The sequence below is a fragment of the Artemia franciscana genome, chromosome 6, assembly GCF_032884065.1.
Source record: "Artemia franciscana chromosome 6, ASM3288406v1, whole genome shotgun sequence".
NCBI classification, from domain to species: domain Eukaryota; kingdom Metazoa; phylum Arthropoda; class Branchiopoda; order Anostraca; family Artemiidae; genus Artemia; species Artemia franciscana.
The window spans coordinates 15,088,813-15,113,543 of record NC_088868.1 but is presented as its reverse complement, the minus strand read 5'-3'; the positions used below and the strand labels follow the sequence as shown (position 1 = coordinate 15,113,543).

Genomic DNA, 24,731 nt, shown 5'->3' with positions numbered 1-24,731 from the left:
ATAGGAGTTGAATCTTTTCGGTACTCCAAATAAATTTAATCTCTCGGTGTCCTGCAATGCCCGCACATATTTCCAATAAGATCACCGTTATTGCTTGCTTCATAGTTAAAATATTTGTCCCTATCAGCTTTAACGTAACGAGAACTTTATCATGTGCACACACTTTCTTTGAGTATTGCATCTTCACTTTTTTTTTTGTAATATGATGTAAGTGTTTATCATTTCAGTGCACAACTAATATTTATTAAAACCTACAGTAGACCATCTGCCGTCGATGATCCAACCATAGAGCAATACGGGGACGGCCACATAAAAGTCCAAAAACGAAAAAATTTAATTTAAAAAAATTCCGTTCCAAAAAAAGGTTACTACAAACATTGTTTATCTCATAGAAAAATCATGACTGACATATTTATATCATCTTCATTTTGTACTTTAAAATATCCCACTTGTTTTCTTTTCTTATAAGTATATTAATGTGATTTTAAGACACGGAAAATGTTGAAATCTAATTAAAAAATAAAAGTGAAAAAAATGGAGGGGATTTCGGCCCTGGAGGGGTCATGGGGACCAGTACTGGAACTCGGGGGACTCATACTCATACGCAAGCCTGGTAATGAAAAACCGGTGTGTTCAGGGCTATAAATTACAAAAAGTATTCTGGCCGGTTATAATCATTACAATTTTTGGAGATCGAAATAAGTTCATTAAACATCAAAAGAATATAGTAAGAAAGTAATTTATTGATGCCCACACATACATCATGAAAAAGTGGAGTAAATTAAAAAGAAAAAGATAATAATGTGACTTCTAATACAACTCAACTTCAAAAATCGCAATCATACAAAATATGTACAGGTAAGAAACTTGCCAGTTTACGAAGGGACTTAGACCTTGCCGACTCTTCCACCTCAGGTATCATATACAGAGGATCATGCATATTATAACGGTTTAGCAATGAGGAATTTCTTTCGTGGAGTGGCATACACAGTAAAAATTTTAGGTACTTGCAATAAGCTGAACGAAGCTTCAATTTTTCTGTCGCTGAAAGCCACTCCCATAGAGGTGCGATATACAACAGGCGTGGTAGAGCGACAACTGAATTCAGTCGAGATAGTACTTTTCTATTAAGTTTATACTATTAAACTATTCAAATTATACTATTAAGTTTAATTCTAATTTAATTCTAATAATTATTATACTGACATTTAAGACTTATTAAAACATAAGCGTTAACTCTGCACTCCAACAACTTTGTTAATACTTGCGCTTGAATTATTGACTCAAAGCTGATGATATGTTTACGCTACATATAAATTGAGGCAAGCCCGAACTTTCCGCTTTACCTATAACTCTTTTAAGAATCCTGTGAGCAATAGCACAATCCAAATTCTGACGGAAACAAAACTGACGGTAATCTAGCGAGCACTTCGATACTTTTTCTGAAGGTACAAGACGTTATAACACTTTACTCAATGGGGTAGAAACTATTGGGCGGTAACCGAGCACTCGTTTGCATTTTTACTTTTTTTTTAGTATATTAGTAACTATACCAGTATGAAAAGACTGTAGCACTGTTGCAGGATCAATACACATCTGATATAACAAGGTAAGATGCTGGTAGAGTAAGTCAGACCCGTGTTGGAGGTGTTCTGTAGATATGCCATCGAAACCAGGGGCTTTCCGGTGCTTTAACTGACGGATAGTACACTGTATATCTGCAGGAGCAATTACAGATATGCTTCTTTTTTTTAGAAGTGGCTGTAATTTACATTTTGAACTAATTTCAGTGTCACTTTCCAGCTTTAGATTCTTAGATTTAAAGACGCCATTGTAATGCTTAACCCACTCTCCTCACTAATGTGTGAGGCAGGTCGACTTTCCTCACGCGATTTTTTATAACACTTCCACATGTAATATGGATTACTGATCGCTTCTTTAGATACTTGGTCAGCGTTTTCCGTCTTTTCTCTGTCAACCATTATACTATATTCTTTCTTGGTTATTCGGAAAGATGAAACAGGGTCCCACTTCTAAGCTTATTCGAGTCGAGCCATATGCAATACCACAAGTTGGCTCGCCGTTTGGAAATTTTGAGTTTGTGACAGGTATCCCCATCCCGGTTTGCGAGCATCTTTCCTAATTTTGCAGCTGTCTCTGCTACTTTCCTTGCATGAATTATCTAGCAACAATAAATATCCAAGGCTATTGGGTCTTTAATTCCATGTAGCAACAGATGATACGGTACTTTAATTTTGTTTAGAATACTATCAGATGTGGTAGCGTACAGCTCTCTGTTTATTTTTGACCACTTCGACTTTTTATGAATAAAAAGTAAATTGCTGAATTTTCTTATATGTGGAGATATCGTCAGGTAAGCTGGCGAGAAGCATATCAGTTAGTTTACCAGGACTGTTTGGGTTGCACTGAAAATCGCCAAAAATCACGTAGCGCCTCTTGCCAAGTTTATGGGTGAGCCTACTTAAGCGGTTATACGCTTCTGAGAACTTTTTCTCCGATTGTTCACAGTTAAGGTTTGTCGCCAAGTAGACATTGATTAAGAAAAATCCAGATGGTCCTGGGAATTCTACTGCTAGATAATAATCACAAGATTCATGAAAGTTGCTATCGAGTTGATCATCAACTACATTAGGTGTACCACCAGAAGGCCTACCACGACTATATCGAAGCTTAGCTTCGTGAAGGAAAATAGTTATTATAAGGAATTTGTAGCAGTAGGCCGAGATTAGGGTTAAGGCTGTCCTGGCTGAGTGGTTAGCGCGCTGACGTGGCCAAACACTTGGTTGGCCAACCACTTGGACATAATTATGTGTCTAAGGGGCACGGGTTCAATCCCAGTTGTGACCAGTTATTTAGTTTGGGACGGGAATCAGTGGTGTGACTCTGTAAGCTCAGCCAGAGTCGACCCAGTTCTACATGGGTACCCAGAGAAATATGGTGAAGGTAAGCAGGAAGGGTGTGTTAAAGCACAGGATGGTTGGCCCCCAGCCTCCCATTGCATTTCCTGGATGAAGGGCCATGAAACAGAGATCAGCACCGCCGGTTTGGACCTTAAGGGTCTAGTGCCATCTTACTTACTTACTTACTTACTTACTTACTTACTATATGAGGGGTTAGTAACTCTAATAGTACACTGAGATAGGGCCCCACTTGCCCCTGTTGATATCCTGCTACTGATTAATTTAAAATAATCTATTAGATTTATTATACTATCTAGGGTAGAATTGCAATGCATTTTAATAAATCTCCAAAAAATAAGCAAATACAAACAAATATAAATCTGTTATGTACAAGCGTTTGATCCCCACAAACCAGAATTCAGCTTAATATTTATTATTGCCACATTCTGTCGTTCTTAAAGTGGCCTGAAGAAGTAACTGTTCCCCTATGTCTCTTTCGGGCCTAAACAAGAAGTTCAATCTGGAAGAATGACCCAGAGCTCAGAACTACGAGAAAACCGGGCTAAATTGTGGTTCATAATATGAATAGCTTGCGGCCGCTATCTAAGGGGTAATGTTTTCGATATTAAACAATGAACAAAGCTAGATTTTAAACGTTATCTTCGAAGAGTTAGGTATAATGGTACTGAATTTCCTAAGACTCCTAGCCAGTGGAAAAAAGTGATTAATGTCGCGAAGTTTGACGGATCACCTATGCCCTACCAAATCCCAAATGTATCATGGATCAATCATTATAGTAAGATTTTCGAAACAGGGATATATGCGGTTCATTCTCGTTTTGCCACCCTCTGTCCTAATCTGTTGCCTAGGGAAATTACTCAAGGTCATATACCTCCCGTTTGTATTGACCATGTCAAAAGAAGTGTGTAGAGACTTATATCAAAATCTATTGATATCGACGGCATCAGTCCTTTTCACCTCAATACCGATTCGGAGGAATTATTCTGATATTCCCTGATTCTTTTTTATTTGATAGCATTACGTCAATTTTGAAACGTGGTAAGGATCCAACTAGTTGCGCTTCTACGGTATAGGCCTATTACGGTTGCTTGTACTTTAAGTAAAGTATTTGAATATTTTATGCTCCCTGATCTCCTGTCTAAAGTAGATTACATGTCTAATCAGTTTGGTTTCAAGTCGCATAAAGGATGCCAACCTGCTCATCATGCTCTAGCTTCGCTATTACTTGAAGCGCATGAAAATGGTTTGGAGGTTCATTTTGTGCACTCCATGTTGCAAAAGGATTTGAATCAATATGCCACAGCCAACTTTAGTATTCTTTAATCCAACTTGGTGCAAATGTGTCTATTATATCAACTCTTCGTTTTTGGTATGCTAATTTATTGTTCGACTCAAGTCAAGTGACACTTACATTCGTAATCCGTTCTGGTCTTAGGCAAGGATAAGTCCTATCCCGGTATATTTTTAGTACTTGTCTTTATTCTGTTTTACAACGTATTATTCCATCATGGTTTTCAGGCCTAACAAATCTTTCGTATATTGTATATGCAGATGATTGACTACTGATTAGCCGCACTAAATCTAGCCTAATTAAGTCAACCCCGCGTGTTTCTAAGTCTCTTGAGGAAATCGGCGTCAAACCTAATACTGAAAAATGTGAATATTTAATTTTAATGCTAAACATCAAGGTAGTGATCTTGCTTGTGGTTCTTTTTCAGTTAAGTTTGTTTCTTAGATTTGGTGGCTTGGTATTGGTGTCTGTTTATCTTTATCGGCTTTTCGATCTTGTGGGCATAATGATATTAAAAGTAAACTTAAAATTGGGTACGCAAAATTGTCCCAGACCTAGGCAGATTTTCACGAAAGGCTTTATCCAGACTTTATTATGCACATTGCAATCACTCTATATTGTTTCTGTCCGGTTTGCACCCATTTTTTAATAATCAGAATTTACAAAATATAAGAGTTCTGTATTTTCGGTATTGCAAATATATATTGTAACCGCCGTGTTCTTATAGAAATTGGAAAATTATTAGAAATGTTTGTGCCACAAATATTATTTTTGTTTATAAAAAGAACTTTATGCTAGATTAGGTGCTGATGCCTGTCAAAGCTTAGGTCCTTACCACCCTTTAATTAGATTGTATTGTCTGCGTTATTTTGTTTTTCTTTCCTTTTGTGTTTTTACTCCGCTTAAATTGTTAAAACAAGCGGGTAACAAATAAATTTTTATACTTTTAATGCTTTTGAGATTTTTTTTCGATTATGTATAAAATTAAGTCTTGTGCACAAAATAAAATCAGGATGAGAACGTATTCGATTTATTCTTCTTACTTTTCATAACAAATCCTAGAAAGCTTTCATGACCCCTTTCTCGGAAGTATGCTTCTGATTTCTTCCGCTGATTACTTTAAAGGTATGTTGATCTGTTGAAAGGTAAGTTTGATCTGTTGAAAGGTATGTTGAAAGATAAGTTGATCCAGTTAAACTTAAAGACCTGCTGCAATAGAAATTAAGGCAAAACGGATGTATAGTAAAATTCGTGTTTTTATTCATCTCCTTTAGCTATGACATATGAGATATTATTTCTCAGGTGACAATTTCAACCAATCTATTGTTCATTATAAGACTTTTTCCAACAAGTCAAGAAAATGATTGGAAAAGGACCGGTTGAATTTGTTGATTAAGAATTAAGAACCGTCCGATACAACCTTAGCTAAAGCCATAGATACTGCTATAATATTCATAAATTTCAAGGTGTGATAGTACGGACGTGGAACGAAGGTCATAAGATTGTCTTTCAAAATTAATTCTTAAAATATTATTAAGCAGAAGATCAAATTATTATATAATTTACTTGAATTATATGTTTTTCTTCTCTTTATAACTATGCAACAAAGGTTACAAAAATTAATAGACAAAAAACTAAGAATTCAAATTTCATCATCACTAATCAGTACGATTACAGGAAACTCATAATGCAGCCGAGCCATCAAAAGCTGCCACAGCTTTTTCTCCTCCTCCTCCTCCTCCACAGCAAGCTCCTCCTCCGGCCTAAGTTATTCAGAGATTACACCTTCATTCTTGTCATAAAGTCCTATATTCTTTGAAATTTTTTCGTAAGACATGACCTAATTATCTTAACATTTTTTTCATTAAAGCCAAAGATTGTGGAATCGAATAACATATCGGGCAGTTTATCTTCACATATTATTGCACATTGCAAATATATTTCACATGAACGAAGGAACTTATTTTTTAGAACATGACAAAATGAAAAGAGAAAAAACTTTAGCCTTTTTTCTATTTACATATGAATCTGGGCAAATCAATAAAAGTATAATATTAATAAAAAAATGATTATTACAATGATAACAGCGGCCAAACTTAATCAGTTTTGGAAGTTGCAGTTCTGGAAGCTGGAATTGGCCGGTACCCTAACGATTCCGTGGGATCTAGAATAATCGGAAAGTTAGGCATCATTTGCATCTTTCCTGTCATAATCTTGGTTGCCAGTACTTATGGATTGAATCACTTGTAGTAGCTATAGGTTGAAGGAGTTAGTTACTATGAATTTTGATTAATAATTTTCAATACAACTAGCACCAAAACAGAAAGGAAGGACAAATGTTAGTAAGAGCATGGTAAAAACAATAAAATAGTTTACATTTTGTAGCTTCTGACGACGAGTGTTTACATTGCGAAACTAACTATCAATAAAAATCTGGATTGTTAGAATATCTGCTTTTATAATAAAAATATGATACTCTAAATCAAGAAATTCTTGAGTTACAATGTGATATTAAAAATACCTGAATTTTATGTGAAAGCTACCAGAATCTGAAAAGTTGTAAATTGTATCCATACATGAAATCGTCTTCTCTTGTATAGGATGACCTTGAAGCAAAAGTGACAAGAACTCAATTTTTTGCAAGGGAATCAACGGGACAAGATTATCCGGCGTAAGCTCACATACACTGTTGTTACCAGAATCGTAATTTATCCATTCCTCAGCAAGTAAAACACAAGCCTCGGAAAGAGAACTATCAAACCTGCAAAAAAAGTAAATGAATTACGAACCTAAAATACATTCTTTTTCAAAAAACAGTAAATTCTCGCCTTATAATCACAGCGCTGATAATGTTTGGCAGATCCTTAGCAGGTTAAAGGCCCGGTTTCGCTGGACTCTGCCACCCGCCTCCACTTTTTTATGCCTTTGAAATTCGCAAATATGGCCTGACATCGCCTCATTACCCACAATTCACAACATACGCAACACAATTCACAACTACGGTTGACAGATCAGTCTTGAAACCTCAGCAAAAGAAATATTAGTCGCCACTCTCCACTCGCTCGGGTCTCTAGCTTTCCTGAACAAGTTGAGGCCTTTGGTGTCACAACAAATAGACTTGGAGCTTTGACCTTCACAAATGTATCAGAACAGCAGTACTTTCCACTCATTTCACTAGCTACAATCATAAGGAAGGCAATCACGAACTTGTTATGCTGAGGTCTTATTTCAAGGTTCTGCGCTATTTTTTGCTTATATTTTCAAGAATTTTAAGACCCAATTGCATTCTTGTAATTCCAAAATTGATTTGGGAACGTTAGGTTTTTAGCCTCAATAGTTTATCTAGAAATTTACTTGAAGAGTCAGTAAACAGAGAAACTGACAGAAACAAACTTTATTTTCTTGATGTAAAGTGATATTGAATATTTTTTATTTTTCTGGTTAGTTGAAGTATAACATTCTAAGGTCTTTGTCGTGGTGAGCCTAATTCACTGGAATGCTTACCTATACATCAATGCTCAGCACAATGAAATGTGATCAAACATAATTCAGGCTCCTTTCTTATGTGTAGCTCGTATTGGTCCTAATTAAGGAAGAACAGATTGATTTTTAACAGAGCTCACTTAAAAATGGGGCTTTAGGAAAGCTTTTATTTTCCTACGATTTTTTTAAGCTTATATGGTGCTATATTCGCTGATACATAGCACGTGAGTTTGGTTCCGATTAGTGCATAATAATTGAGGATGTTTCAACCGGCACATATGTTAAACCTATGTAATTTTTTGGAATCGCGGTCACCTTGAAAGATTTTTCTGTGTTTCTTTACCTATGCTCAATTAACTATACATTACTTGGAAAGGAAACGGTACCTGTATGATCTAAGTCCTACCTAATATTCTTCTAATATGTTTTTCTGACGCTCAATTATAATGAAACGTACCTCAGGATGATAAATATATATTACTTTAGAAACAAATTTGGGCTTTATATTTGCTCTAGAAGGGGGGGGGGGCTGTAAAGTCTAGCGGGTCTGCGTGCCTAATTTATTAGGTACAATTATTCTGCATATTATGTAGCAAGAATTGTTTTCTAACTTCACACTGTCCATTATTTACCCCCCCCCCCTAGTGTGCAAATATATAGCACAGATTATATATTTTCCATCCATTCTGTCTCTTCTCTTTGTCTTGTCTCATGATAAGCTGAAAAAAAAAAACGAAAAAAAAACCTCTGCAATGCGTTAATGAATGAATTAAATAAAATTTTTGTTTTCAACTGAAAGGAAGAAGCAACATTAAAACTTAAAACAAACAGAAATTATTATGTATATGAGGGGGTTCACCCCCCTAGTCAATACCTCGGTCTTTACATTTTTTGTTCCCATTCTTTAAGCATGACCCCTAAATCAAAAAGGCCGTTTAATTAGAATTATTAGCTCTTTTGAAAGTTCTAAAATATTTTAGCGTAAAGGGCGAGGTATAACTGAGGGGGGGGGGGCAAACCTCCTCATATACGTAATAACTTTTGTTTGTTTTAAGTTTTAATGCTGCTCCTTACTATCAGTTAAAAATCTTGTTTTTAAAAAATCTAATTTCTGATCGTTTTTAAATAATGCTGGGAAATCCAGCGCCATCTTCATGGAAAATTCTCTTCCGCCATGGAAAGATCCTTCGACGTAGCTAGTCGCTCCATACTTACAGTTCATTACAAGGGACTGTTTGAAAACTAGATGAGTAGATCAAACAGTACCAAGGAAACTTCCATAATGCCAAAATTACTTTTAAAGTGGTGATTCCACTCAACTCAAGTTCTGTTTCATTGATGCTTCATAACATGAGATAAGTAGCCGTATTCCAATTAATCGTAGCGATAATCAGATTTTAAACACTTACGGTAATTTTTTTGTAAATCTTTCATAACTTTCACCTCGATCTCCATTGGAAGAATGGTTGCCAAAATTACTGCTTTAGATTATTTTGAAAAATTCTTGGATTAAAATTGTAGCCACAATGTATGTACTATTTAGCTCAAATTAATACAGACATTCAGGATTAGGCGAGGTGGCAGAAAATTGGACTGGAATAACCCTAATGTAGAAAAGAAAAAGTTTCACCCATTTATTATCAGCGTTTCATCAACAATTTCTTAATGTAGTCCAGAATCGAAAAACAATTAAAAGGTTTATAGTAAAATAATTATACAAAATTCTTAATGGGAATCACAATTTTATTGGTGGTTGGCTTTGTTCGTTGTAAGTATGACTGTGTTATAGGTGGCAAAACGGTTTTTTTGCACTACGCCATAGAACCTTTCACAATAGCATAGCCTAGGACTTTACGTTGCGTTATGTACTCTTATGGAGCAAATCTTAACGTAGGCATTGTCAAATAGACTCAAGTGCTACTTGGAATTTTGCGTTCCGCAATTTATATTACTTTAAGAAAAAGTCAATATAGCAGGAACAAAATGAAACTTCTTGACATAAAATTAATAAATGTTGAAAACAAATTTATTGACTTTTCCTGTAAATCCTTTCACACTTGACCAGAGCTTGAATTTTTATCTCCATTCCACTTTATTGAATAGCTTATTTATGCTCATAGTGATGTTTTTACAGGATGATTCTGACGTTGTAATGAATTTTTGCGTTAGCCTATTTGGAAAGGCCTGTTTAAGTATGAAAAATGAATCTTAGCGTAACGTAAATTAAACACTTAGCATTTAGAATTGCGTACGGGGTGTGAAAGCAGCTTAACTCAAAATATTAATTAAGATACTAATAGAAGATGTTTTTGAAAGTTTTTCTGAACTTCCAAATTTTCATACGTTTGAAAGGAATCCAAGAGTATCTATAAGCGTGGTAAATAGTATCTATGAGTCTGTCGCATGATTCCAACAAGAACATTTATGTTTTAAAATTACTTTTCTATGAATTTGTGATGATTTTGAGGAGTATTTCTGTTTTCATATTAATGAATTTTTTTAAACAAAAATGAAAGAACTTTTGAAAATACATTTTGTTTCAGTAAAACGAAGATGGCACTATAAAACTATATGAAATTTCAAGATACCAAAGACATTCTGAATAGACCTATTAAGGCAAACACAATAAAATGACATATATCTTCGAAACAATATTTTGATGGTTGGGGGAACGAGGCACTTTTGCGTTTTAATATTGAAATAGAACTAAAGAGATCCCACCAATTATATATGAGCGTAAAGTTGGTTAGATTTAACGACAAAAAAGATTTAGCGTTCAAATTCACATTGTTTTCTACTATGCAATTTATCTGAGCAATTTTTCTTTCTTTCAAGATTTCATGGAATATCGTGGAGACTTCTTCATATAGATCATGAGAATAAGGTACAATTTAGTTAGATTTTTAAAACGACAAAATGGTATAATGTTCACCATTTCAGTGGTCACATCTAGAAATAAAAGTGAGACAATATTAAATACACTAGATTTTTGTGCTAAAATTAGCAAAAGAAACTGATATAAAATTGAAATATTCAAAGTGCCACAAAATTCATTTCTTACAATTTTGTTTACTTTACTTCAACTGATTAATGCTTAATATGAATACATTGTGCATATAGATCTGGATTTTACATTATCGTATCTAAAATCTTAGCGTTCAGAATTTTAACCGACTTTTCTAATTTATAAGATGATTTTCTTATTACACTATTATTTTATTTTCGCCCTTTAAATTTTTTTTTTATTATGCAGCAACTATTTAATTTGTGAACATAATGTTTGTCCATAGTTTGAAATGTTTTTAAAAGTGTCTGTTATGTTGTGACACCTTTGGTAACTTCGACTACGTAAAACCATAAAATAAAACAGTAAATATAAAGTAAACAAGTTGATATGTATTTTTTGATGAAAACCATTCTTAAAATATAGTTTGTTACGAGGAAGAAGTCTGTTCCAGAGCACAAAATGTGCTTTGATATTAAATGTACCCTTTCTTTGTTTCAACAAAAAATATAAACTTACTCAGGCTTGTACGGCGGTAATCCAGGTTCTTCAAACCATGCAGTTGTATTCATATTCAGTAATTTAGTGTAGACATCTAGTGGAGCCTCTTTTCTCGTAAATTCGAGGATTGTTTCAAATAAGTTATGCAGTGTGATTGATTGGAACTTCCACTTTGACAAGAAATAGCGGATAAATTTATCAAAGAGTTCTGCAAAAATATATTACACTGTTCAGTATAGAGAAAAAAAATCTTCTGTAATTAATAAGCCAGTATTTTAATCACCGGATTACTAGCACGGCGCATTTGTGGAAAAGTTTTTTCTTCTAATCTCGCTGGAACATTAATGCTAGTGCTCTTGCTGTTTTTCGACTTTTGCTAAATCAGACTCTTCTAAAAATAGTCTGTCGAAAGACTTCGACAGAATATGACCAAAGCCCTGTCCTCCTCGTGAAGGACAGGGCAATCCAATTTGTTTTGTGATTAAACAGGGAGGTAAATCTGATTTTTAGAGTTAAAGTTTGTACTTGAGCTCAGAAATAGAAACATAGAGAGTTTGGTTTTTGTCAGAGCACTGAGGCTGTAGCTGCTTGATCGTCCAAAAATAGGGTTCACTACTGTATTAGAAACATATTGAATCTGTCACCATTCATAGCATTAAGTCAGAACATATTTATTAGTTACTATTTAAATCATACAGCCTATTTCTTGTTTTTAAGATTTGTTTCGTAAGATTTTTCTTTTCGTTCTTTTACATAGGGAGAAACATTGCATAAGTTTTTCAAAATTTAACACACCCTCTCTTGCCTCTTGACTGAATGGCATACCTACTTTTTGTTCCACATTGTATTTTGATCATAGTCGCAGTGTCAGATGTAACACAAAAAAGGATGAAATATAGCCCATAGTAGCCGAAAAAAAACGTTAAGAAAAAACTGTCAAGGGAGGACAAATCATCCTTTGAAGCTGATTCAGGAATGTTAACTATTATTTTGGTTGATTTTAATCGCAACGGTTTATTGCGAAATTTAGGTTAAACACCTACACACTCACAGCATATCCTAATCAAGACTGCATATAAGATACTTTCATTTTACCCCAAATTTTAGCCTTGTTTAATAGTCTGACGCCCATGCCTTTAATCATGTGCTGGAATTACCTAAGGGGAAACCACTGAAATGTCTATGAATTTTTTTAACTTTGACTTTTTTTAAGCTATACTACTGTATGCCTGCGAGACATGACCGCTCAAGGCTGAAAAGGCTAGAGCTATGGACACGTTTGATCACCACTGCCTTCGCCATATGCTCCGAATCAGGAGATGATCTAGAACCCCCAATAGTAAAATAAGAAGCCGCTGTGGCCAGCCTGAGGAGCTATCCTTCATAATTGAGATACGTCAACTCAAACTCCTCGGCCATGCCTTGTGTCATCCCAAAGGTACGATATGTCGAGGTCTTCATCTGGGAGCCAGTGCCATCCTTAAGACGACATCGGAGAGGACAGAATAAGAATCTTTGGTGAAAAGTCAAGGAGGACCTTGAACCATGGGGAGGCTTCCAGAGGCATGGTAGGTGATAGGCCAGAGATTGGCTGAAGATCACCCCGGAAGTTATAGGCCATAAATCGAAGTTGTTGTCGGAACTAATTACAAAGTCCATTGGTGCCAGGTTCGGTATTTAATCGTACAAGTTTTGGCCAAAAGTCGAAAAAAAAGACTCATCCCCCTTTACAGATGGGTGCCACTATGTGTTAAATAAATACTAAAAGTATGTTATACAACTGAACTATTAGCGTACAACTTAAAATAGGAGACTTTATATTACATGAGACCCTTTGTTTAATTCCGCAGAACGTCCTTACTAAATTTTACAAATATACACCTGTATTTTTTCTCTTGGAAACTCTTCTTCTATTAATTTCTCCCGAGAAGTTCCGCATGTGACAAAATGTCCCCATGAAATTAGTCATCATGAATAATTGGGGGTCATGACGAGTCACCCCATCACAAAGAAGGGTGATGATTAAAATGAATATACCCAAAAAATAGAATCTTATTTTTTTTGATTTTTTTTGTAGCCTCTGTGTAATAGGTGTATCAAACACAAATATTGCTTAACTTTTGGGTAAATAATGTTTTTTTTAGTCTATTTTAGTGTCTTCCAAGCATAAATAAAGTAAAATCATCCAGTAAAAGCAACTCAGGATGAACTTGCTGGAACTGCCTTTGCTGTTGGTTCAATATTTTGGGCCAGATTTTATCGAACTTTGAAGCGCTTTAGCAAAAAAAAAAAACAAAAAAAAACAAGTACACAGGAATATTAGGCTGATTTCGTAATATTTACAGATAGAATAATTATTCCGGTATCATAAACGATGACAAAATTTTTTGTTTGACCTGGATTTTTTCTCCCTTTTTGATAGTATTACATTGTTTTCTATTTTATTTTTCTTTTTCTTTTTACCCCTTTATTCCTTCTGATTGATACTTCTCTTTTTTCTTCTCTTTCAAAATCCTTGTTATTGTTGTTCAAATCCTTGTTATTGTTGTGGTTTAAGTAATTCATCTCATCTTTGAAAAAAAGTCTCTATTCCACCTGATCAGCGCCTTACATACTAATATATCATATAAAATATAGAAGACACAACTTTTTTAATTATATAAATGACAGGTTTCGAGATCAGGGTAGCCAACATTTCGGTCCAAGAATGTTTCTCCTCAACATCCAAAAACGTGTAATTTTTAGATAAAATGTGTCCATCTTGGAATCTCAAAACTAGTGGTTATTTATTTTTACCAGTTGGATAATTGACAAAAAGAGACTTTGTACACCTGTTTCAAAGCCGCCCCCTCAATATCAAATACAATGCAAAATAAAAATTCCATATAAACAAGAGCTAAGAGCTCATATGGCACTTGTGACGAGGCATGAAGAGCTAAGAGCCAAGAGATCATATGGTATGAGCTCTAACAAAATTCTATGAATCAATAGATTGATTTAAAAGGAAAATAAGAGGCTTCATGCCGGTCAAGATTTAAAATAAGAGCTCTGAGACACGATATCCTTCTAAGTATCAAATCTCATTGAGATCCGATTACCCGTTCGTAAGTTAAAAATACCTCATTTTTTCTAATTTTTCAGAATTACCCCCCCCCCCCCCCCAACTACCCCAAAGAGAGCGGATCCGTTCCGGTTATGTCAATCATGTATCTAGAGCTTGTGCTTATTTTTCCCACCAAGTTTCATCCTGATCCCTCAACTCCAAGTGTTTTCAAAGATTTTAGGTTTCCCCCTCCCAACTTCCCCCCCCCCAATATCACCAGATCCGGTCGGGATTTAAAATAACAGCTCTGAGACATGATATCCTTCCCAACATCAGATTTCATTAAGATCTGATCTTAATTAATCGTAATATTCTTAATGTTCGTAAGTTAAAAATACTTCAATTTTTCGTAAGTTAAAAATTTTTCGTTCGTAAGTTAAAAATACTTCAATTTTTCTATTTCTTCCAAATTAACGGACCCCCACTCCTCCCCCCCAGATGGTCAAATCGGGAAAATGACTATTTCTAATTTAATCTGGTCCGGTCCATGATACGCCTGGCAAATTTCATCGTCCTAGCTTACCTGGAAATGCCTAAAGTAGCAAAACCGGGACCGACAGACCGACAGAATTTGCGATTGCTATATGTCACTTGGTTAATACCAAGTGCCATAAAAATGTATAAAAAATGACTTATCGCTATTTATACCAAACGATAAAATCACTCATTTAAACATCTTACTTCGGTTATCCTTTTTTGTGCTTCTATGTCCCAAATTTCTGATATATTTCACTTTTTGCCCTTTTGGCAGTTGCGAATTTGTCCTTTTGGCATAAAATGTATCCAGTTGGCAACCCTGGTCGGGACTCAGCGGACCAAGTAAGCGCAACTTGGTTCAAGCTGCGTAAAATTCATGGCGAAGCAAATGAAAGTTATTAAAAAAATTTGGTAATTAAAAATAAAAAAAATTTGGTCTGTATAAGTACATGGCTATAGCCTATTCTACTTTACTCATCAGGTTATCAAAAAAAAGATATAGAAAAAACTTACCCGAGTCTTCGTACAGCTCATCCCAGTACCAAATAACGGTACTTCCTTTTTCATATGGAACTTTAGAAAATGAATCCGTTGGATCTAAGCCCGTTAGATCTAGATGAAGCTTTGTGAGGGGATTCTTTTCACCGTATTGCTCAATTGAGTCTTTCAGGTCCTTCCATCCACCTTCAGCTAAAAATTGCCTCATTGGCTCACCTAAAAAAATGTTTGACTTACAGCTTACCTTCAAATAATGCCTAAAAAATAGAATTGAGAGCCTGGGTAGAATATGCGAATTTACCAGGGACTAAGAAGGTTCCTCACTATCAGCTTCACAGAAAATTACCTTTATGAAAGAAGTCAAGAGCAGAAGTCATTCTAAAGCTTTATGACTCATAAGTAGAAATACGCTGACTAAAATCTTGCTTTTATACACTATGCTACCAATCAAATAAACAAAACCTTTTCAAACCAATCAAACAGTGACATTAAAACTCGTAACAGACAGAGTTTATTTCTTGCATGAGAGGGTGGGGTCCTCCTTAATTACTCGACCTTTACACTCATTTTTTACAGTATAATACTGCAAGCATTTAAGAGTGGGACAAATTTAGTTAATAGATAATTGTAAGTGTAATATTTACAGATTACTTTTTAAAACATTTAAGTTGAAAATATGATTCTTCAAAGCAAACGCACATTAATAAGCTCTTTCATTTTGTTGGGGTATTGAAAAATGCTTTTTGTACCACTCAAATTGTCCTTATGATTGAGCAATTGTTCTCAAGGCATCGGGAACAGAAGGCTAAGCTCTGGCGTAAAGAGTAGGGGTCAAAGAGGGGCACTCTCTCTCTCCTCTCCTCTCTCCTCTTCATATTTCTGTTCGCTCTGAGTTATTTTCACTCCTTAATTTCATGTGAAAAACTTGTTGTTTTTTCGTTTAATTTCTACTCGTTTTTATAACGCGGCCAAGGCTATTCTAAATGTCAGGAAAGCTACCACTTAATTAAATATGACTTAAAAAAACTTTCATTTTTCAGAACAATGCCTATGGGAACAATTGATTGTCTAGAGTTTTAATTGAAAGAAAAGCACCGTTTTTACAGCCTTGGTGAACATAGTGTCATTTGACTCACTTCAACACCACCACAAACATTCTCTAAAATTTCCGACTTAATGTCTTAAGCAGTTCGTGAGATATTGCAGATGCGCTCTTTTGACAGGATTTTTAAATTGTAGGGGTTTTTTTAGTTCACAGGATGATCTTATTGATGTAGTTCATAAATTATCTTATCATGTCGTTGGATTCTGTGAGACTTTTCTTACAGACCTGACTCCTCAGGTTGTTTTTCCTGGATATCAATTTATTTTTAAAAACCGATTGACTAGGCGCCAAGGTGGTTTAGCAGTAATAGTTAAAGAAGGTATCTCTTTTCGACGCATTGCAAATCTGGAAGGTTCTCATGAGGAAATGCTTTTTGAAGTAATGGTGACTGAAATTAGTCTTGGAAAAAAAGATGTTTTTTTTTGCGTAGTATACCGACCGCCTTCTTCTCCAGTCAAATCTTTCCTCTCTAAACTCCATGATTTTTTGCATCAACCCCATTTTCAAAATAAAGATGTAATCATTTCCGGAGATTTCAATATTGACCTTCTAGAAACTTCAAATGAATCTTCTGTTGAGTTATTGTCTTCTTGCTTTTCTGCGTGTCTGCTTCCTACTTGCCTGATACCTACAAGAATTTCACCTAGTTCTGCTTCTCTCATTGATAATATTTTTACATCTTTACCTATTCAAGCAAATTTTGCAGTTTTAAGTGATATATCGGATCATTTCCTGCTGGTTTCAGATTTAGCTTTTACTTATAAAATACCACGGGTAAGTAAGGAACGTCAAGGACGGTTAATAAATAAAATAACATTAAAGCACCTGAATGAAAGCCTTGGACTATTGGATTGGCAGGAGGTAATATCCACGGAGGATACAGATATGGCAACTGATAATTTTCTAAGAAATTTCAATTGCTGCCTTGATTCTAGTTGCCCATTTGTTACGATTAAAATTTGCAGAGAAAAATTTCCTATAAGGCCATGGATAACGTCTGGAATTTTGATATCAGTTAAGAAAAAAAAATCAGTTATTTAAAAAGCAGTTAAAGAATCCAACTGATTATAATATTAAAAATTTTAGAATTTTCAAAAATAAATTAACCACAATGATACGTTTGTCGAAACAATTGTATTATAAAAAGTCTTTCGAAGAAGCTCAAAATTCTCCTCGCAAAACGTGGTCTTTAATTAATTATTTTATAAAAAAAGAAAGTAAGTCGAATTTTCCTGAAGTTATTAGTTTAGAAGATGGTTCGACTACTAATAAATCGGAGAAAGTGGCTGATATTTTGAATACTCATTTTGCTAAAATAGGAGAGAAAATTGTTTCATCAGTAATGAACCAGTTTGATTCACGTAGTAATAAACATTTTTCTTCATACCTTCCGTCTCCTCAAAGTAATTCAATTTTTCTCGGGCCTATTTCTCATTCTGAAATAACAAAAATAGTGTGTGATCTAAATCCAGGTAATTCAGCGGGAATTGACGGGTCTAGTTCTAAAATTGTTAAAGAAATACTGTCTGCAATAATATTACCATTACAGCATATAATTAATCTTTCATTTAAAACTGGAGTTTTCCCATCTGCTTTTAAAGAAGTGCAGATAGTTCCGCTTCACAAAGGTGACTCTCCTGAAAATCCATCAAATTACCGCCCTATTTCTATTTTGTCAGCATTTTCTAAAATACTTGAGAAGGCAATTTATAAGAGGTTTTATGACTTTCTTAAATCGTCTAATTTCTTCACAAATTTCCAGTTTGGTTTCCGGTCTGGACACAACACTGAACATGCTACCGTTGCTCTCATCCAATATATTCATGAATGCTTAGATAGAGGTGAAATTCCAGCAACAATATATTTAGATTTTAAAAAAGCATTCGATACAATATCCCATTGTATTCTTTTTAGTAAATTGGATAATTGTGGTGTGCGTGGACCGGCGTTGGATCTAGTTAAATCTTATCTTGATATGAGAAAGCAACGATTAGATGGAGGCAATTTTCTCTCTTCACCCGTACATCAGTCTTCGAAGGTTGGGGTACCTCAGGGCTCTGTCCTAGGTCCTCTACTTTTTTTAATTTATATAAATGATTTTCACCGCGCTTTTACATCCCCGTGTCTCAACACACATTTTGCTGATGATACGGCAGTTTCAATTTCTGAAAAGAATGACGAGGAGTTGGAGACAAAACTGAATACTGCATTTTCTACTGTTCTTGATTGGTGTTCTTCAAATTTTATTGCTTTGAATGTATCAAAAACAAATTTCATAATTTACGGCAGAAAGTCAAATATCTGCCCTTGTATTACCCGAGTTACTTCTTCAAAGTATCTATTATCAATATCTCGGGTGAAAATGACAAAGTACCTTGGACTTGTGATTGACGAAAGCTTATCTTTTAAAACACACATTCAAAATCTACGATTAAAGATTTCAAGGTATGTTGGTTTAATGCGAAGGTTAAAGCTTTGTTTGCCCTACTCTGCTTTACGAAGTATTTATTTTGCTCTGATTCAGACTAATATTAATTATTGTTCTCTAGTATATTTATCTACATTTAAAAGCCATATTAAACCAATACAGATTTTACAAAATAAAGCCCTAAGAATCCTTAAACTTTTTATTCCATCACCTATTGAACTTCCAAATAAGTCTTCTACTGCATCTTTATATACTTATCTAGATATACTTCCAGTCACTCAACAATTTGCTTTTGGAGCAATTCTTTTCAAAATCAATTATGACATTAAGAAATTACCGCCATATTACCTCCATCAAAGTTTGTTCTCCCAATCACAAGATTTACATAATTATAACACTCGACAAAAAAAGGATATCTACATTGACAAATATAATACTGAGAGATCTAAATTCGCTCCGTTTTTGTCAATAGCTCGGTGCTGGGATGCTCACAAGGCTCTTATTGATAAATTTTCCTCTATCCATTTAATAAAAAGGAAACTTAAATTTCATTTAGTTCAGGATTATTTTTAATTAATTAAGTATCTTTTTAGTAAGGCAAAGTTTTTGTATGGTTCGTTGCTCTGGGTGATTATGGGCCTCTCAGCTATCCTCCAGTACTAATTTATATTTAATAATATTACTTTCTTAATTTCTTCAACAGTATTGAATGATCCTGAGCTAGCTGCTACTTTCATACTATTGTTGTGTTATTGTATCTTTGCCGTCATGTTTATCTTTGTATTGTAGTGTGTTATTATTTTATTCTTTGTCTAGGCCTAGTTTTTCGAGCTTGTCTCCCCATGGGCCTATGTCATATATATATATATATATACATGTATGTGCGATTAATAAATAAATGAACTTGAAATGAACTTGACAACCTTCATGCACATACTGTCTTCTGTTTTATTTTAAGATTCCCTGAGGTTTTGGGGCTACTTGATTCCTCTGCAAAAAGGTTCTGAGATACGCTGAATTTGATGGTGTATTTTTTTTCAAGATCTTACGCCTTTTAGAGGTGTTTTGCTCCTTGTCTCAAAATTCGACAAATATATATATATATATATATATATATATATATATATATATATATATATATATATATATATATATATATATATATATATATATATATATATATATATATATATATATATAATTTAACATATATATATATATATATATATATATATATATATATATATATATATATATATATATATAATTTAAAACATGTCTTGTCAAGTAATAAAAGATATTTGGATGATATTTTGGTCTTAAATTGTAAGGATTTCATTGATATTTCTAAAAATATATATCCATCAGAGCTTACTCTTGAACCTAGTCATGGCGCTGGTCATGAAGATCATTTCTTAGATTTAAATGTTAATATTTGTGATAATAATAAATTAAGTTTTAAAATGTATAATAAAACGGATGATTTTGATTTTGAAGTGATTAGTTTCCCATTCCCTGAAAGTAATATACACTCAAATATCACATATTCTGCGTTTTTCTCACAGTTACTTCGTTATGCAAGGATTTGTAGTAATTATATTGATTTTAAAAATAGATGTAAAATCTTAAGCCAAAAATTGATATCAAGAGGTTTTTCTGCAAATAAATTAACTTGGCAATTTAAAAAATTTAGTTTTCATTATAACGAACTTTTAAATAAATATCAAAAGAATTATCTGGAAATACTTAAAGAAATTTTCAACTAATTTCGGAGGTTCGACAAATGATGATGCAGCGCCATTTATTTTGAATTGTGTTTCTAATAGAGCGGATTTTTTTTTTAAATAGCCACATGGTAAAGATGAATTCTATAATTGTTTAGTTCATTAATTTTTTATTTTTGCAATGAGTTAATATTTGTGATTTGGTAAATTTTATCATATTTAGTTTTCCTATTGTTGCTAAAAAGAGGGATATATTAACAGGATAAGCTTATTTCGGTGTTACTTGGTTGTTTTACATTTGCTGTTTTTTTTCATAGGCATGTATTTTGGGGGTGATACCTGACACGGGGATACCATGGATATTCTGTGGTAGCCACAACACTTGGCTGGGTAGAGAATTTAAAGTGGCGAAACCCTATAGGCTATGAGCCCTTGTGTTGGGTTGTTGCCTCTGAATTATTTGTCTTTATTATTTTTTCTATTGTTTGGTAAATGACGACTTATACTTATTGACGACATGACTGCCTGTCCATGGATTATTCTTTATGGTTGATTGTGTTTGGCTATGCTGTTTGACCTATGTGATTGTATGGATGAGTAGGGTTAAGGCCTCATTCAAGTGCTGGTCTATATTAATCACTAATTTAGGAAAACAGTCTTCCTTTTCTCCTTCTGTCTTTTTTTTTATGTGTTTGTGCTGTTGCATTGGTGATTTCTCTTTTCATGATATATATATATATATATATATATATATATATATATATATATATATATATATATATATATATATATCTATATATATAAAAATAAGTTGTCTGTGTGTGGATCTGTGGATGGATCAGGTGACGTCATGGAAAAAACTAAAGAAAGGCAAAAACTACAAAAAAACTAAAAACTAATAAAAAAAATAAAAAGGCTAAAAAACTAAAAAAACTAAAAAAACTAAAAAAAGGTAAAAAACTAAAAAAAACTAAAAACTAAAAAAAAACTAAAAAAAAGGAAAAAACTGAAAAATAGAAGAGAAAAAGAAAACTAATAAAATTTTAGGCTAAAAAAGGTAAAAAACTAAAAACTAAAAAAAAAACTGAAAAAACTAAAAAAAGGCAAAAACTACAAAAAACTAAAAACTAATAAAAAAAATAAAAAGGCTAAAAAACTAAAAAAACTAAAAAAAACTAAAAAAAGGTAAAAAACTAAAAAAAACTAAAAACTAAATATATATAAAAATAAGTTGTCTGTGTGTGGATCTGTGGATGGATCAGGTGACGTCATGGAAAAAACTAAAAAAAGGCAAAAACTACAAAAAAACTAAAAACTAATAAAAAAAAGTAAAAAGGCTAAAAAACTAAAAAAACTAAAAAAAAACTAAAAAAAGGTAAAAAACTAAAAAAAATTAAAAACTAAAAAAAACTAAAAAAAGGAAAAAACTGAAAAATAGAAGAGAAAAAGAAAACTAATAAAATTTTAGGCTAAAAAAGGTAAAAAACTAAAAACTAAAAAAAAACTGAAAAAACTAAAAAAAGGCAAAAACTACAAAAAAACTAAAAACTAATAAAAAAAAATAAAAAGGCTAAAAAACTAAAAAAACTAAAAAAAACTAAAAAAAGGTAAAAAACTAAAAAAAACTAAAAACTAAAAAAAAAACTAAAAAAAAGGAAAAAACTGAAAAATAGAAGAGAAAAAGAAAACTAATAAAATTAAGAATAAAAATAAAAAAAAAATAAAAAAGATAAAAACTAAAAAAAAGTAAAAAGAAAAAACGAAAAAAAAACTAAAAAAGCTTAAAAAAAAGGTAAAAACCAATAAAAAACTAAAAAGAAAAAAACTAAAAAAAAATTTTCATCTAAAAAACTAAAAAAAACTAAAAAAGGTAAGAACTAAAAAAGAAAAAAATAAATGACGACACTCAAAGAGAAAGCGACCGGGACAAAAGGAATGTTCGATTAGCAATCAACAAAGCACCGGGACACGGAGTATAAATGACGACCAGGACATAAGTAAAAAGAAAAACTAAAAAAACTAAAAAGAAGGTAAAAACTACAAAAAAACTAAAAAGAAAAAAAAACCTAAAAACTAATAAAAAACTAAAAAATCTAAAAATCTAAATAAACTAAAAAAGAAAAAAAATAAAAAAGGAAAAAAATAAAGGAGAAAAACAAAACTAAAAAACGAATGTATATACAGACCGGGACACCGGGATACAAATGACGACCGGGACACAGGGAATATAAATGACCATACATAAGCCATAATGATCAGGACATAAGTAAAAAATATAAATGACGACCGGGACACAGGGACACAACTACAACGGGGACGCCGGGGGGCACAGGGGGATATAAATGACGACCGGGACACCGGGACAGGGAATGGTCGATTAGAGCAATCACCATCAACAAAGCTCAAGGGCAATCATTAGAATCATGAGGTATAGATCTGAATACGGATTGTTTTCCCATGGACCATTATATGTTGCATGTTCAAGAGTCGGTAAACCTGACAATCTATTTATATGCACAGACAATGGGACAGCAAAGAATGTTGTATATTCGCAAGTTTTACGTAGTTAAAAACATATATATAATATATCTATCTATATTCACAGGTGGGACATAGCGTCACAACTACAATGGCGCGTAACTAATATGGCGCGTAACGACTTACGCGCGCGGGGGGGCTTGGGGGGGGGGGCGCGAAGCGCCCCCACCAACCAGGTATGACGACACTCAAAGAGAAAGCGACCGGGACAAAAGGAATGTTCGATTAGCAATCAACAAAGCACCGGGACACAGGGAGTATAAATGACGACCAGGACATAAGTAAAAAAAAAAAATAAAAAAACTAAAAAGAAGGTAAAAACTACAAAAAAACTAAAAAGAAAAAAAAACTAAAAACTAATAAAAAAACTAAAAAATCTAAAAATCTAAATAAACTAAAAAAGAAAAAAAAAATAAAAAAGGAAAAAAATAAAGGAGAAAAACAAAGCTAAAAAACGAATGTATATACAGACCGGGACACCGGGATACAAATGACGACCAGGACACAGGGAATATAAATGACCATACATAAGCCATAATGACCAGGACATAAGTAAAAAATATAAATGACGACCGGGACACAGGGACACAACTACAACGGGGACGCCGGGGGGCACAGGGGGATATAAATGACGACCGGGACACCGGGACAGGGAATGTTCGATTAGCAATCACCATCAACAAAGCTCAAGGGTAATCATTAGAATCATGAGGTATAGATCTGAATACGGATTGTTTTCCCATGGACCATTATATGTTGCATGTTCAAGAGTCGGTAAACCTGACAATCTATTTATATGCACAGACAATGGGACAGCAAAGAATATTGTATATTCGCAAGTTTTACGTAGTTAAAAACATATATATAATATATCTATCTATATTCACAGGTGGGACATAGGGACACAACTACAATGGCGCGTAACTAATATGGCGCGTAACGACTTACGCGCGCGGGGGGGCTTGGGGGGGGGCGCGAAGCGCCCCCACCAACTAGGTGTTGGGGTGGCGCGAAGCGCCACCCCAACAGCTAGTATATATATATATATATATATATATATATATATATATATATATATATATATATATATATATATATATATATATATATATATATATATATATATATATATATATATATAGTTATCAAAACAATTTACTTTAAGTTTCAGTATCTGCGAGCACACGCCGTTCCCTACTTACAGTTTGTTAACACGAACTGTTTAAAACTGCTATTGAAATTCAAACTTGTACTGATTAGTAGATCAACTCACACAAAAGACAAAATTTATAATAAAAAATTAATTTATCACAAGCCCTAAAGGATCAAACTCTTAGATATAAAACCGCACTGAAAGGACAATTCAAGAGAGACAACACCATTTAAACAAATTAAACGAAACGCGGTAACATCAAATCATTTCCTATGCAATTTGTTTCAACTACAAAATCACTCTTATATTTAAATCATAGAGCATGTATGGGTTCAAGAATATCTGTATGTATTAAACTTCTATACCTAATTTAATTACACGAAACTATGAAGGAATCCAAAAAGCCTTTTTATCAATCCTGTTGAAATAGTTCGTGCCAAGTCTAAGACACTATCCTGAGCTTATACTTAAGTAATTGCTAATA

General features: G+C 33.5%; 1 protein-coding gene across 1 annotated transcript in view; it reads right to left on the bottom strand.

Annotated features, from left to right (window-relative positions):
• The window catches only part of LOC136028091 (leukotriene A-4 hydrolase-like), a 100,908-nt gene that overhangs the window by 7,553 nt on the left and 68,624 nt on the right, over positions 1 to 24,731 (bottom strand). The window contains exons 7-9 of the mRNA XM_065705709.1: positions 15,315 to 15,515; positions 11,240 to 11,429; positions 6,755 to 6,994 (exon numbers count right to left, since the gene is read on the bottom strand). Coding sequence (XP_065561781.1) covers positions 6,755 to 6,994; positions 11,240 to 11,429; positions 15,315 to 15,515 — 631 coding nt within the window. The remainder of the gene's footprint in view (positions 1 to 6,754; positions 6,995 to 11,239; positions 11,430 to 15,314; positions 15,516 to 24,731) is intronic.